Raw genomic sequence first — 14,610 nt, 5'->3', positions numbered from 1 at the left:
CAATTGTGGAGTTGGTATAGGATCATAGAATATCCCAAGTTGGAAGGGACCCATTGGATCATTGAGTCCAACTCCAACTGGTAGATATGGTATGATGGACAAAGTGTTTGGATGTGGAATAAGCATGAAAAAAAAAAAAAAAAAAAGGAAAGGAAAAAGATTAAAAAGAAGGACCTAAGATGATCCTTCTTACAGACGCATCTCAGGCCAGAGAGGACAAACACTGCATGTTCCAGGTGAGACTTAAAAAGGAAAGGATGCCAATTTGAACCAAGGTCATAGAGCTGTGAAAGTATAAAACATTTTGAAGATGTGAAAGAAAACCAGCCTGATTCTGTGAATGGAGAGGGAACATAGGCATTTGTAATGTGTGTAGAGATGGCTTTGGGATCAGCACCCTAACTGAGTCACACTAATGTCGTGTTTATGTTCAACACAGATTCTGTGGATAGCGATTTACCTACCGAATAGAATACATATAGTCAGTAGGCATGAAATAATAAATATTAACTATCTCTGAGTTTCTGTTTTTCTCTGGGAGCAACAAGGCCGTGACCCCAAACACAGCTTGTTGCACTGCAGGGCTGCCAGTATGTGCTAGTAACTTCTGCAGTTAATTAATTTCATGTAGCAGCAAGTACGTAAATAAAAAATTAAGACTTTAAACCAGGGAATTACCTCAGCACAAATACGGTTTGTAATGTAAAAGTTTATTTTAAGTGAAGACTTGCTTGCAAGCTCATGCCACTGCAGATCCCAAAAACCTAGGACTAGGGAGAAAAGGCAGTTCACAAAGATGAAGTGAGGGAAAAAATAAACACAAACTTTGGTCTGTTGAAGGAAGGTTTATTGAAGTTATTAAAGGAAGCTACGGATCGTCCTTCGAGGACTTGTTTTGTCAGCAGAAATGGCATTTTTCCTCCCAGTTCTAACTGACTTTTAAGGCACCTAATGGCCTGTGGGGAGATGGAAGCCTCCCGGTTTATTCCCCCCGGTAACACCGCCTCTCCCTCTGCCACACTTAACGGCCCTCCGAGCGCACGCTGCGCTGCTGACCCCTGGCGCCCCGGGCGGGCACTGCGCCGCCCCCCGCAGCCGGCCCCGGCTCCCCCGGCCCGTGAGGGACCCCACGGCAGGGCGCTGCGCCCAGGGGTGCCCGAGACTGGTGGCGGCCGCAGCACACCGGGCGGGAGGGAGGCAGAGAAAGGCGGCGGGCTCTGAGGGGACAACATGGCGGCGGCCGCCCTGAGGAGAGCCCCGCCGCCACCGCCCCGGCCGGCCCCAAGCAATCTGATCGACGTGCCGGCGGAGCAACTCGCCGGGCCTGGCGGCGGGCGGGGAGGCGGCTGAGGGGGAGCTCCGCGGGGCGGCGGCGGCCGCCATTTTGTAGGAAGAGCGGAGCGGAGCCGGGCGGTTCCTGGTCCCTCTCGGTCTCCGGTCCCCCTCGGTCCCCCTCGGTCCCCGCCGCCGTGTGCCTGGGACGAGCGGGCGTCGCCGCGGGAGGCCGCCGTCAGGGCAGCGGGGGGCGGCCCCGAGGGGGGAGCGGAGCGGGGCCGGGCCGGGCGCCTCAGGGCCGCTGCGTTCGCTTCTCTTGCAGGGGGAGCCGGGCCGGGGGCCGGGGCAGCCGGGCGGCGGCGATGGCCAAGGTGAGCAACCCCCCTCGGCGGCTGAGGGCGGAACGGGGGCGCCCCTGTCTTCCTCACCCCCTTTAAAGCAGCCTTTAAAAAAAAAAAAAGAAAAATTCTCTGGAAGAGGTCGTCGGGAGTGTCATCCTTCTCCCCTCTAAGCGCCCGAAGCGTGTCATGTGTTAAGGTGAAGCCTTTAAGTTCACTGGGGTGCTTTCAGACTGAAACATAAAACATACTTTACTGATCTAGTTTGTTTTGTCACCGAGACGGGAATGTTCTTTGGTCTCAGCGGGATTTTTTACTGGGGTGACGCCAGGTATGTAAATATTTGCAGTAGTGAGCTAAATCAACGTATCGATAAATAATGGTAACATCTCCACCTTAAATGAACCTGTTGATAAGGAAAAAATGTATCTCTTGTGATTATGTGTCATCGATAATTATTCCTGTATACTTTAATCTGTGTATACTTTAATATATGCGATTGTTTCACAATAACTTATTTCAGTAGTGCTTTTACATGGTAGGGAAAAGGTTCAAGTGGAATCAGCAGGGTTTGTTTTTGTTACACGAATCTTTTAAACCTGCTGTTTTAGACCTAGACAGCTTAAGACCTTAACTGTAAAAACTTGATAATGTTAGTAAATTAATTGTGTGTTAACGTGTTTGAGTCATCGTGATGTTAGTAAGATGTATCAAACACTGTACGTTTGTGTAGAGGTAGTATGGAAGAAGCAGGTATTTATTGGCTTAGATCCTGGTAGTTTGAATAGAGTCTTTATCTAAACGTGTGAGTAGTACAGTTTTCTTACTTTTTTGGAAATAAGCTTTTTGGTTACATACTTAGTGGTAAACACATGGATAAACTCCTATATGATCAAGAATACAGTATTTAAGGAAGAACCCATTGTTTCAGTTTCTCAAAATAATTTCTTTCTCTCGTTGGGAGATGAAGTTTTATGAAAACACATTGACTATAGCGGGGAGGGGTTATGTTTTCCAGGAATGTGTGTTTTGTAGATTTAAGATCTCTTAAATTGTGCTTTACCTTTTGGGTGTATGACGGGTTACTTTTGTTACGTGTGTGGAACTGTGTCATGAAAGTAACCCGTCTGTTTTTAAAGCATAAAAAATAGATTATACCATTCTGTTTAATTGGGTGACCGGGATGGTTTGTTTTTTTTTTTTTTTTTCGGGAAAAAAAAAAAAAAAAAAGATCAGTGACAGTTGCTCGTGCTGCTGTTCGAGATGCACGCCATCATCAGGCTTCAGAGTTAATCCTTGTGGTGAGGAGCCAGTAGCTCTTTGGAGCCCTTTGCTGAGACCATTTGCATGCTCAGGGAGATAGCATTGCATCGTTTGCTGCGTGGCTGAATCAGCTTCTGATAGAGTCATCTTCAGCAATTGAAAGTTATGTTGACAGCAGAGTTCTGTGGCGTGAAGCAGATTTTTCTGGTGTATTCCGAGACCGTAGTGTTCATAAAGGTTTTGTGGCTTATTGGCAGCTTGCCCAGGGTACTGATCTGATCTGTTTGCAGTACTTGTTTATAAATATGTGAATGTGCTGAGTTTGCAAATCTAAATAACGTTGGTTGTACTAGCTGAAGTTTTGCACGTGTTAAATATTTATGGATTTCAAGAGCAAAATACAGAAGCAGAAATTACCATACCCACCTGTTTTGGTATGCATGTCCCCCTGTATGGCTCAGAGCTGTTGGTATGCATACTCTGCTGGTGAAGAAAAGTGTATATGCACATATGTATGTGTGCTTCTAGATGAAAGCTGCAAGATGTATCTGTAGGGATGCTCTCCTGTGTCTCCCTAAAGTCTTCTAGGAAGTGGGACTACAGGTTAACTAGTGTTCGGGCTAGTTTTAGGGCAGAGGTTTTGGATATCAGCACTTAACAGTATTTCTGATAATGAATGACATGATTGAATTGTGGTAATCATGGAAACAATGCATAATTTTTTCACATGTATAACCTAATTTAGGTTACGGGGTCTCAGTGGTACTATTTAAACTTTTAAGTTTTATTTTCCTAAAGTGAGGAGGCCTATCACTAAGTGCTTTTAAGGCTTTTCCTTTACTTAGAATACTATTACTAATGTAAAAATGATAATAATGTGTTCTTAAATACTGATTTTACAAAAATAAGTGATGATAAATTACAGTTTTAATTGTGGAGTGAGGTTTTCTCTTGTGATCTACAAAACTGTACTTAAACTAGTAATTTTGCTAGCAGTATATAATACTTGCTTTTGTTTTTGTCTTCTCAGGTGCTCTGTAACAGAGCAAGATTGGTCACCTACCTACCAGGGTTTTATTCCTTAGTCAAAAGAGTTGTAAATCCCAAGGCTTTTTCTACAGCAGGTTCCTCTGGCTCAGATGAGCCTCATGTTGCTGCTACACCTCCTGATTTATGTAAGAAAAAGCAAATTCATTTTCTTTGAATTCATGTGCTGTCAGAACTGTCCACCCCATATAAAACTGGGAATTCTGAAGTGTGTTTTTTTGCAGGACACTTCTGTGTTGTGGTTGCCTTGGTTATATATGATTGTGATGAAATACAGATATTTGAATGGGAGAGGTTTTTTGTCTTTTTTTTTTTTCTTGTTAAATAATGTGATGACTAAAGCAAGGCCTTGACTTTTACAGGTCCAAGAACTGTATGGCCAGATGAAGTAATGGGTCCGTTTGGTCCTCAAGACCAGAGATTCCAGTTGCCTGGTAATATTGGGTTTGACTGTCACCTAAATGGGACTGCTTCTCAGAAGAAAAGCCAAGTTTCAAAACCTCTGCCTGATATATTAGCAGAGCCTTCACCAAGTGAAAGGCATGAATTTGTAATGGCACAATACATAAATGAATTTCAGGTAAGAACAGGCTTCCTCTGTGAGGCTGATACTTCTTGCCCGGAAGAAATGTAATTATTCTCTCTTCCGCCTGAAAAAAAGATAATGATGATGATCTAGATGGTGTTTAAAGATGAGTGTCAGGTAGGGTGAGGGGGAGATTGCATAGAACCTGGCTGATTTTTTTTTTCTTTTAGGAAAAACAAACCCTGAAATACTTCTTTTTTTCTTTTTAACTGTATGTTTAAGTAGTGCTTAGTGAAATAGTATTTTAGTAATGACTTATATAGATGTGTGAAAAGAAAACTTCAGGTTCAAAATGTACTGTTTAACAAGTCCCAACACCTCTTATCAAATAGGACTGGCAGTTTCTTAACTTCAACATTTCATTTAATGGATCTGGGCTTGCATAGTTTGGGCAGTGTCCTTAGACCTGCCTGTTTAGTTCTGACTACCACTGAATTCAGATGTGAGAAGCAGACCAGCACAGCTCAACCTCACGTCTCAAAATGAGAATGCATTTTGGCAATTACAGAACTCGCAGGGAGTCAGATGCTTTATTAACAACAGGCAGCTTGCTAATTGCTAGCTTGACTTGCATGGTCAGAGTGTTTCAACAAATGTTTATTGCTACTAGCTGCTGATTCAACTTTCCTGTCTCTGAGTTTGTGACGTGCTCAGACATCAGAAGTCAGCTAATAAATCTCTGCTGTAAAAATGCTGTGTAGTGTTTTTCGTAAGTGTAATATTGTATTCCAAAGTGTTTAGAAAACAAGTTTCTGGTGAGCTCACAGAATTGTTTTCAGCTTTTGTGGATCATAACTTTGGTCAAAAGACGAAAAAAAGTACTAGTCTTGTCTTTAATGCAAACCAGGTGTGCTGAATGCACATCTGCTTTCTAGAAAGATTGCTTGTATAATAAAGCTCTCAGTGCAGCTGCTGCTGCTCCAAATTGAATGGAGAAACTGGAAAGAGCAGAGGGGGGGGTTTGCAACTGGTACTCAGAGGGCAGTTAACAAGAATCAGCTCTGTTTAATACTAGTGCTGTTCAGGAATCCATGGACAGCATTTAGCTAGTGAAAACTCTGAACCGGTCACTTCTGGAGAAGACCCAGATTTGGGCGATGGCAGGAGGCCCTCGTATTAGCTGATGCCACATGTTCCTGCAGCAAGTAGGAGAATAGCTCAGTGCCACTGAAGCTCAGGCACCTCTCCTTGAAGCAGGCAGAGGAATGGCAAACCCCTCTGGCCTCTCTATACCTCAGAGTGATAAATTAGTTGATGCGAGCAGAATAAATGAACCTACCAGGTCATTAGTATGAGAAGAGGTGTTCATCTTAGGAAAATGGCCATCGTCTCTTGCTGATGGCATGCGTGGTAAGTGGATGTACTGTGTAGGTGGATATTAGCTGGATGGAATGGGAACGGCAGACAAATCAGAGTCAACCATCGCCGTACCTTTCTTAGTAAGAGAAGCATCCTGTGATTAGGAAGAACAGGAAGGGTGCACCAGCATCGCTGCATGATTTGGGAGGCTTAAAGTACCAGCTGAGCTGACTTCTGCAGGTATAATGCAAGGTACATGTGGAAACATGTACTGAAAGTGCAGTTAATATCTGTTGTTTGTCTACATGATTTTTGTGGGGTTTTTTTTGCTACTATTCTTGATTTTAAATTCTAGAACAGAAATGCAAACTATGCTTTGCGTTCAGTGTAATAGTTTTCTCTAGGGAGAACTTGGAGATACAAATGTGTGTTAGATAGGACACAATGTACTCTACATTGTAATTTCAGTCTTAAGAGAAACTCCTTGTAAATTATGGCAAAGTTAAAGTTAGAAAAGCTGTATTTAGGCATTCTGCGCCAATGTTACGTGGCAGTTGATATGCCAAAGGAGGCAGCTGTTTTAACTTCCCTGTTAAGGACACTGTAACATTGTAAGCTTAAATGTTATACATCTGACTTAACAGTGCTGGATTTGTAACATACATGCAAGAATCTCTGTGGTTTTTTTGTTTGTTTGTTTGTTTTTTTTTTAAGAAACTGTAGAACTAAACTGTAGAGAATAAAAATAGTTTTATTGGAAAATGCTGCTGATTTTTAGGCTGCTAAAGCTGAAATTACTGGCAGTTCAGAGCTATAGAGCTGTTTTATTCCAGTTTAGGGAACATGTGTACGTCTGTAATCTATCAGTTGTCGTTGGATTGAATACTTTCAGGCCATTATTTCAAAGGGGTGTTTTTCAAAAATTCTCTATTGGTTAAGCCTTTGGATAACACAGTTAAAGTTTAAATTTCTGTGTAAGTAATAGGTTATATGTATCTGTTCTAATTTCAGTATTTGAAAAACAAGCTTTAAGTCACAGCAAACCAACTTTCTGCCTAACTACTTGGGTGTATCAGTGGACATAGAGTTGCAAAATTACACTCTGGTGTGCATTGTTATTCCTGTTGTGTATTAATAGGAAAGTTAAAATTTTCATTTTTCTCAGGGTGCTGATGTTCCACAGAAACAGCAAATAAATAACGCTGAAACATACTTTGAAAATGCAAAGGTAGAATGTGCAGTACAAGCTTGTCCTGAACTGTTACAAAAAGGTATGTATTTTCTTGACAGGTAAAAAATGTATTTTTTAAAAAAGTAAAGTATGTAAATAAAGGCTCTGGTAAAATTGACAGAATGTATAATGGAATAAGGTAATCCAAAGTCAGTATTTTACAAAAGAAAAACATTATAAAACGAAGACTGAAATTTTGCTGTTGACAATACTTTGCATTTCATATAAAATTCAGTGCCATTAAATTTAAGATCAGCTGGGTTGGGGAGTGACTTCTACCTGCTTCTACAGGGTCAAGAAACTTTGGAAATGATTCATTACCTAAAAACCAAATTGCGACAAAATCAAGTGTTTTGGCACTACTTCTTAGTAAAAGAGTGAATTGAAATCATATTACTCCTGAAGGCACTGGTTTTGTATTTTTCTTTCTGTTCTAAAAGATAATGAGTGAAATTAAATTCAAGTGAAAACTTTAATAAGTGACCTTTAACAGGGCCTTACCGCAAAAACAATGTCAGCATCAAAACAGTGTGCTGTTTGCACATCTGAGGTGAAAAACACACATCTCCTATTTAAATGAAACGAAAGCTTAAAAGTAGGGTTGATAATTTGTCTAAAACTGAAAAGTCCTAAATAAAGTAAGAGAGATCATAAACTGCTGGTTGCCTTTTCTTTAGACTTCGAGTTAATGTTTCCAGAAGTGAATGCCAGCCGTTTAACGGTGTTAACAGTTACCCAGAAGACTAAAAATGATATGACTGCATGGAGTCAAGAAGTAGAAGATGAGAGAGAAATGCTCTTAGAAAACGTAAGTAGCTGACGTGAGCATCAGCTTATCTTTGGTGATCAATCTGATTTGTATATTCAGACCATTTCTAGTTCTGGCAGTAATATTCTGTATTGCATGTTTGAGCTAGTGCTGTGTTCTCTTTCTGACGAAATGGAGACAACTTTTTCCAGCTTTGTCATTTTTATTAAAGGCTGTTCTCCTGTTGCATCTAAAGGGCAGCAAGTATTTTCTTGCCTTATTTCACCTTCAGTACAATTTGTTTTGTAGGATTTTGTTGCTCTGTGTTTTTCTGTGATGTAATTAAAATTCCAGCATGTGCTCTGTCAGTGAGTGCATCCTCACCTTCTGATAACAGATATGATCTGGGTATCAGTGATAACTGCATGCTAACCGGCCTTGTGCTCTCTGTCCTCTCTTGCCACTAGAGGTCTCTCCGAAAATAGTTTTCTCTCATTCTTCAGAGTTTTGACTGCTCCAGCAGGTGTCGATGTTCACCACTGCTGGTGGGTTTTTCTTCATACCTTAAAATACAACGGCTTTATGTATAGTAGTTTTTCTAAAATCAGTAAAAATTATCCTATGGGATTATCATCTGTGCAGTGAGGGTCAGATTTATGTTTGAAAATAAGTCTGCTACTGTCCTTTTCAACCTTGGAAAGTGCCGACGTGGTCTGTATAAAGCAGTGTAAGGGTCACCACAGAAAAGGAAGAGGCAGTCTGAAGGATCAACATGAAAATTACACGCAAATTAAAATTCCCTTCATTTTAGTGTGTTCTTCTCTTTGAATTATTTATGGTCTGTTGGTCTTTGGCATTGTAATCTGGTCTAATTATATGTTAATTGGCATCTTTCTTCCTTGTGCACCTCCCTGTCAAGTCTAATATAGTCATTGTAGGGGTGTTAGGATGTTAGCTGTAACCTCCCAGCCTAAAGGTTACTAACAGCAAACTCACCAGAAAATGGTCCGTTTGTTTGCTTCATAAATGGTTAGAAGTAACATTAAAAATACTAATTTAATGTGAGAGGCTTGTGCTGAAGTAGTGAGGGTTATTTACAGTCAATCTAAGTGTTTACAGTGGTTAATCTAAAGCATTTATTAATATCACTCTAAGAGGTTGCTGTGGAGCTGTTACACTGCATCTTTTGATTCAGTGTTGTACCAGAAATGTAATGCCTTAAATGATGCCTTCAGATGGCTTGCTTACATTTGTGACTCAGAGTTGGAAGATAGTTGATCTTCAGAGCCAGCAAACTTCAAAATACAGAACTGATTGCTGTAAAGGATAAACTTCCCTTATTTGGGACCATTCAGCCTTACCGTCGTAATAAACATAATAATCTTTGTACCTTGAACTGCTCAGGACGCTAATTCCTGAAAACAGTCCAATTTTATCTAATTGAAAGTAAATAGAGTGTAAACTTAATGTGAAGTTAGTTTTCTTTTTCATGAGAGTAGGGCAATTCCTTCATGTTTCAAGGGAGCTACATCAATTCAGTGCATAGATGGTTTTAGAATCAATGCCTATCTCAAGCTTTTTGGGGGGGGAAGGTTCTCATTCACATTTGCAGACTTCTTCAGGAGTTTTCTGTGAATTCCTGTTACCTTCCTAATGTAGGCTGAAAACTGCCGATCTACGCGATTAAAAACACATAACTGAGATCTCCTGTTCTCGCTTATTTATCTGTGCAGAAATGTGCTATGTCATCTGTAGGTCATGTAATTTTCTTGTGCCTTGTTGGGACATCAGCTTTAAATCTGATTTTGTTGTTGTTGTTGTCTGGAAAACAGATAAGTCTTAGATTTACGGAAAGTTACTTTTGGAAAATTTTATATGCGTTCCGATCTATTTATATTTTCCAAAAAGAAGTTTTAATATCTTTTTTTTCTTCCCTTTAAGTTCATTAATGGTGCCAAGGAAATTTGCTATGCAATCTGTTCTGAAGGCTATTGGGCGGACTTCATTGATCCATCCTCAGGACTGGCTGTAAGTTACGTGCTGTGCGGAACCCTGTTGTCCTAACAAGCAGTGGTATTTGTATTCTTCTATATGGGTTAAATCCAACTTTTTCTTACTGATCCAAAGCTGTTACCACAGGATAATCCCTTTCCTAAATTTAGAAGGTAGGGTAGTGGCCCCCAGCCGCTTCATACGCTGTGTCAGCTGTTGTTGCAGTTGGCACTTCTGAGAACATCGTTCAGCAATGAAGTTGAATTTTAGGTAACTAGAAATTTGATGCCTAAAAATTCTTCATCGTAACATGGTTGATGCCTTGTGCCCTCCAAAGGTCTTTTGGTAGTCCATACACCTATCTGTCTAGATGGGTGCTTTTTAAAAAACCTCTTTGCGCTAGTTAATTATATATTTGTTAAGCAGAAAAAATGAATGGCTTGTACTGTTTAAACAGCATTGGCATTCACTGCCAGATTACTCCAGTTCTCTGGAGAGTTGACAGTTTCTTACCAAGACATCTGTAAAATGCAACAGTGGCTTAAAATTTACAAGACAGCACTGAGGATTTCTATTAAAACATGTGTTCACATGCATTTTTGTCTGAGAACGAATCGTTAAAACCATATCATAGTTAAACGTAATCATGGCAAAGCTCATTTTAGTGGGGTTTTTATTTAAAAATACCATGAAAGGCCGTGATTTATTGTGTCATCAGAGGCAAATAGGTTTAACAGGGATTGTTTATAAGCTAAACAAGCCGTTGAAGGTGTTTATAGTACTTAAAAGCTTCCCTGGGAATTCCATGCATTTAAAGAATAGTGACAGGTTAATAAAAGTAAGATAATGTCTTTGGGCTCCAGTTCGGTAGCAACATCCTTACCCATAACCTGCTCAGCAGCAGTAGGCTTTTGTCAGAAGCTTCCTCTTCTGAGGTAAAGCAACTGAAATAAGTTTTCTGTTATTGTTATATAACATTTTACTATTGAAAGCATTTTCTTTTTAGGGGGCTCATTGAAAAGATACATCTTAATTTTGCTATTTTACAGGAGGTTTCTGTCCTAAATATTTTTTTAAAAATTCTTCTACTTTTTCAAGGCATTTAATTTATTTTTTTATGCGTGATTGATTGGACATTCAGACATGCCGATACACCCTCAGACCTCTGTCAGCAGTAAGGGGAAACCTCTAAATATGGGCTACCAGTACAATCAGAGGTGCTCTGCATGTAGATCACACAAACAAATCTTCACAAAATTTCTGCCAACAAATGTAGCTGGTACTGTTGGGCTTAGGCTTTGTTTTGAAAAGGGGTAATAGTGACATTTTTAAAGCTTGAATGTGTTGTTACTGGGCTGTTAACCCTTATAGTCTGGAATGTTCTTGGAAATACTAAGTGAAATTCTCTCTTTCCACCTAGTTTTTTGGACCTTACACAAACAACACACTGTTTGAAACAGATGAACGCTACCGCCACTTTGGATTCTCCGTTGATGATCTCGGCTGCTGCAAAGTTATTCGTCATAACATCTGGGGTACTCACGTCGTCGTAGGAAGTATCTTCACCAACGCTGAACCTGACAGCCCTATCATGAGAAAACTGAGTGGAAACTAGGAACTGTCAGGGTTTCACTCGTCTTCTGACTTGATGATTCTGTACAAGCATTGTCAGGAATACCACAATCTGAAGTATTCCTAGATAATAAAGTATCTGTTATTTATTTTAGTCATGAATATTTGCTCATCACATGTGACTTAGAATATTATTTGACAACATTTTATCAGATACCTATATGTGACACGTGAATTTTAAGCTGTGAGTTTCCTTCATCCTGAATGAATTTAAACTAACTTGAATGCATATATAGCTATCCGCATAGCCTCTCTTAGTATTATCAACTGTTCTGACTTTTGATATCTGACAAATCTGTGTTCTTTGCATTAAAAAACCCTGATACCGCTGAATTCCCTGGGAATTTCACCACTTACTGCAGTAAGTGGCAAAAATTGTACAAGTTATACTTCAGGAGGGAAGTGTTCACATGGTTGCTACATCCTGAGACTGTAAAAAGTCATAAGTTACTCTAGAATCAGTCATCTCTTAATGTTTTTTGTTTTCATGTTGCTTGGGATTTTATTTTATCAGTGTTATATATGTAAATGTAGTTTAGAGTTACTTTTGTAACTTTTATAGGTCATTAAATACATAGATATGGAAAAAAGGTAATAGGGCAATGCTTGGATATCATCATTGTTTTTTCTTGGACGCAATTGAGATTTGTCTCTGTGGAATTTTGAAATGCCTGAGTAAAGGGCAATTATGATGAGTTACTTTAATTTTCATCAATTGTAAAAATATTTCAAGGGGAAGATTAAAATATCTTTAGGTGGCATAGAAACAATCAAGTCAATTGAAGTTACACCAGAAAGAGTAGTGAGGAAAATTAAGGGTATCTAAAATTCCAAAAATTCAGCAGCTTCTCTACAGAGACTAGCTAACTAGATTTTAATGTCACTGCAGTCACTTCTTAGGGCCGTTTGGTAATACACCACAGCTGTAGCTGTGCCAGTTTATGCAACAATGGGAGTCCTTCAGTCTTGACTCAGACAAAACTTAATGCAACTTTTGTCTGGATAACGACTGCCAAGAAGCTGCTTTGAGAGGTTTAGCATCCTTTCAAGTAGCTAGGGATTTTCACTTCTTTTTCCAATATTAACAATTACAGATTTAAAATTTGTTCTAGGTTTGTGTGCTACTTCTATTCCCTACTCAGCGCCTAAGCCAGTTACCACCAACGTTTTTTTTGTTGGCTCTAATGGGTTTGGAACCAGACCCTTTTACAAGTGCCTGTATATTTCCTTGTTAATGATCGCCAGGTCACAGAGGTGCAGTTGAGGAAGACGCTGCTGGAGAAGTGAGTGCTGCCTCCTCTAATTCACTATAGCTAGGCTAGCCGTTCAGGGCTTGTCTTGCCATCTTGTCATCACTTTTGGCTCTGACCTGCACACATTCCGAGAAAAGTGTATGGCTGTTGAGGCAAGATTGTTTATTGCTTTTTGTGGCATCTGCCGCATTTCCAGAGCACAAGTTTCTTTGTTCTTTGATCTCATTCTTGTCAAAAGGATGAAAAAATACTCAAGAAGCTACAGAGTGTCTTCTGTGTACAAAACCCATTGGAACACAATTGTTTTGCGGAATGCCAATTACCTCATTTGATAAAAAGAGGGTTAGTGTCTAGGTGTACACAACTGTAGAGAAATAAATATTAGAAAAATAAATTCTGTGAACTGGTTCACATATATTTTAGGTATCTCAAAGGCTTTCGATACTGTCTCTTTTTTTTTTCCTAAAGTATCTTTGCTGGACTTGCCTTTCCTATGTTTTATAAAGCGGGGTGGACTTTCAGGCAGCTATCCAAATTAAACTTGGGACAGTAGTTTTCCAGCATGATACTTCACGGGGTATGAACTAAAAAAAAAAAAAAATTTTTAACAGTGTCTTTTCAAATTGTTCTAACCCAAGGCAAAAATCTCGCTGAAGACATTGGGAGTTTTTGCCTTGACATCGCTGTTACTAGTACTTCATGCCAGAATTCGAGGGGAAGTAGCATCTTGGGGTATTTTTCTAAGTAGCATTTTGGGATATTTTTCTAAATAACATTTTCTTGTACTTACAAGTTTGTCGAAACTCTCAAAAGAGGCTAGAACTGTTCCCGTTCTACTTCCTTCACAGCAGAAGAGCTATAATGTATATTAACTTGCTGTTATGAAATAAAAGTTCTTGAATGCAGTGTGATTAAATGTATTTCTGATAATTAAAAAAAATAATCAGTGTTACAAAATGAGTTCCTTTCTATGCTGAAGAAATAAACATGAAAAGAGATGCTGCATGTAAGGTGACATCTGTCTCTTCAGCAAAGATTAATGTTCTGGGGGAAGTTCTTAATTTGGAGAGGCTATTAGTTTCTAAAAGCCTGGCATATTTACTAGAAAATGAATGAGTTCATTTAAAAAAAAAGTGATGCTGAGCATCAGAAGAGCAGTACTGTGACTGTGTAGTTAGATTTGCAAGCACATCAGTATACGTAGTGAATATAATTAAAAGGCTGCAAGTCTAGAAATCATTCATATTAGTCAAAAGGCTAAAGAAACGTTAGAGATGAAGTATTTGTCACTTAGGGGCCTTAACATAAGAGGAACTGAGCTAAAGGTCTTTTCAAAGAATTTTTTCAAAGAATTCCTAGTAAAGGTGAAGAGAGAAGTTACAGAGTTGTAGTCCTAAACACCTGATGGCATCGCTGCTGAGGACAGTAGCAGGAACAGGGTTTTAATTTTAAATTTCAAAACTAAATTTTTAACCAGGCTAAAAGTCGAACCCAGGACAAGATACCGAGAGAAATGGCCGGTTCGCAGTTGGACGGAGGTGGGTTTCTGTCCTGTGGAAGACGAAAGCCCTCGCTACGCATCTGAGCTCAGACTGAATTATGATGATGCTTGGTCAGTTGAATGAGCGCAGGGAAATATCTCGAGGTCTTCAGTTCTTTTCAGACGAAGTGATCAGTTTCCTGCAGAAGTGATCCTGTGATGAGGATCTTTCTCTTTCCACCTGAAGGCTCCTGAAGTTGAGACTCAGCGGAGGCTTTTACCTGGGCTCGGGTAGAAATGTGGAAGTAGCAAGTACCAAAGAAGTTTCTGCTTTCAGTAAACGGAACACACAAACTGTTGTCAGTGCTGTGAATGTTCAAGTTCACTGTGCTACAATAAGAGCTAATTGTAGGAGTCGTGCTGTTACCCAAATAACCCTGGATGATTCTGTGGTGGGTTGGACGGG

At 39.8% G+C, this 14,610-nt stretch overlaps 1 protein-coding gene across 1 annotated transcript; it reads left to right on the top strand.

Annotated features, from left to right (window-relative positions):
* The first annotated feature begins 1,378 nt into the window (after nucleotides 1–1,378).
* On the top strand, nucleotides 1,379–13,569 carry MMADHC (metabolism of cobalamin associated D). Its single transcript, XM_040561573.1, has 7 exons — nucleotides 1,379–1,646; nucleotides 3,907–4,051; nucleotides 4,286–4,503; nucleotides 6,974–7,079; nucleotides 7,717–7,847; nucleotides 9,729–9,815; nucleotides 11,200–13,569. The coding sequence occupies exons 1-7, from the start codon at nucleotides 1,638–1,640 to the stop codon at nucleotides 11,392–11,394; spliced, it is 891 nt and encodes a 296-aa protein (XP_040417507.1). The 5' UTR covers nucleotides 1,379–1,637; the 3' UTR covers nucleotides 11,395–13,569.
* Nucleotides 13,570–14,610: the final 1,041 nt, after the last annotated feature.

This window comes from Cygnus olor, chromosome 6 (assembly GCF_009769625.2).
Source record: "Cygnus olor isolate bCygOlo1 chromosome 6, bCygOlo1.pri.v2, whole genome shotgun sequence".
Taxonomy (NCBI): domain Eukaryota; kingdom Metazoa; phylum Chordata; class Aves; order Anseriformes; family Anatidae; genus Cygnus; species Cygnus olor.
This window is presented reverse-complemented; position numbering and strand designations above follow the sequence as displayed.

What these genes read in the sequence shown, in the direction of transcription:
- MMADHC (XM_040561573.1), top strand. An exon ending in TCCTGAACTGTTACAAAAAG is followed by an intron (nt 7,080 to 7,716) that starts GTATGTATTTTC and finishes CCTTTTCTTTAG; the next exon opens with ACTTCGAGTTAATGTTTCCA. An exon ending in ATCCATCCTCAGGACTGGCT is followed by an intron (nt 9,816 to 11,199) that starts GTAAGTTACGTG and finishes CTTTCCACCTAG; the next exon opens with TTTTTTGGACCTTACACAAA.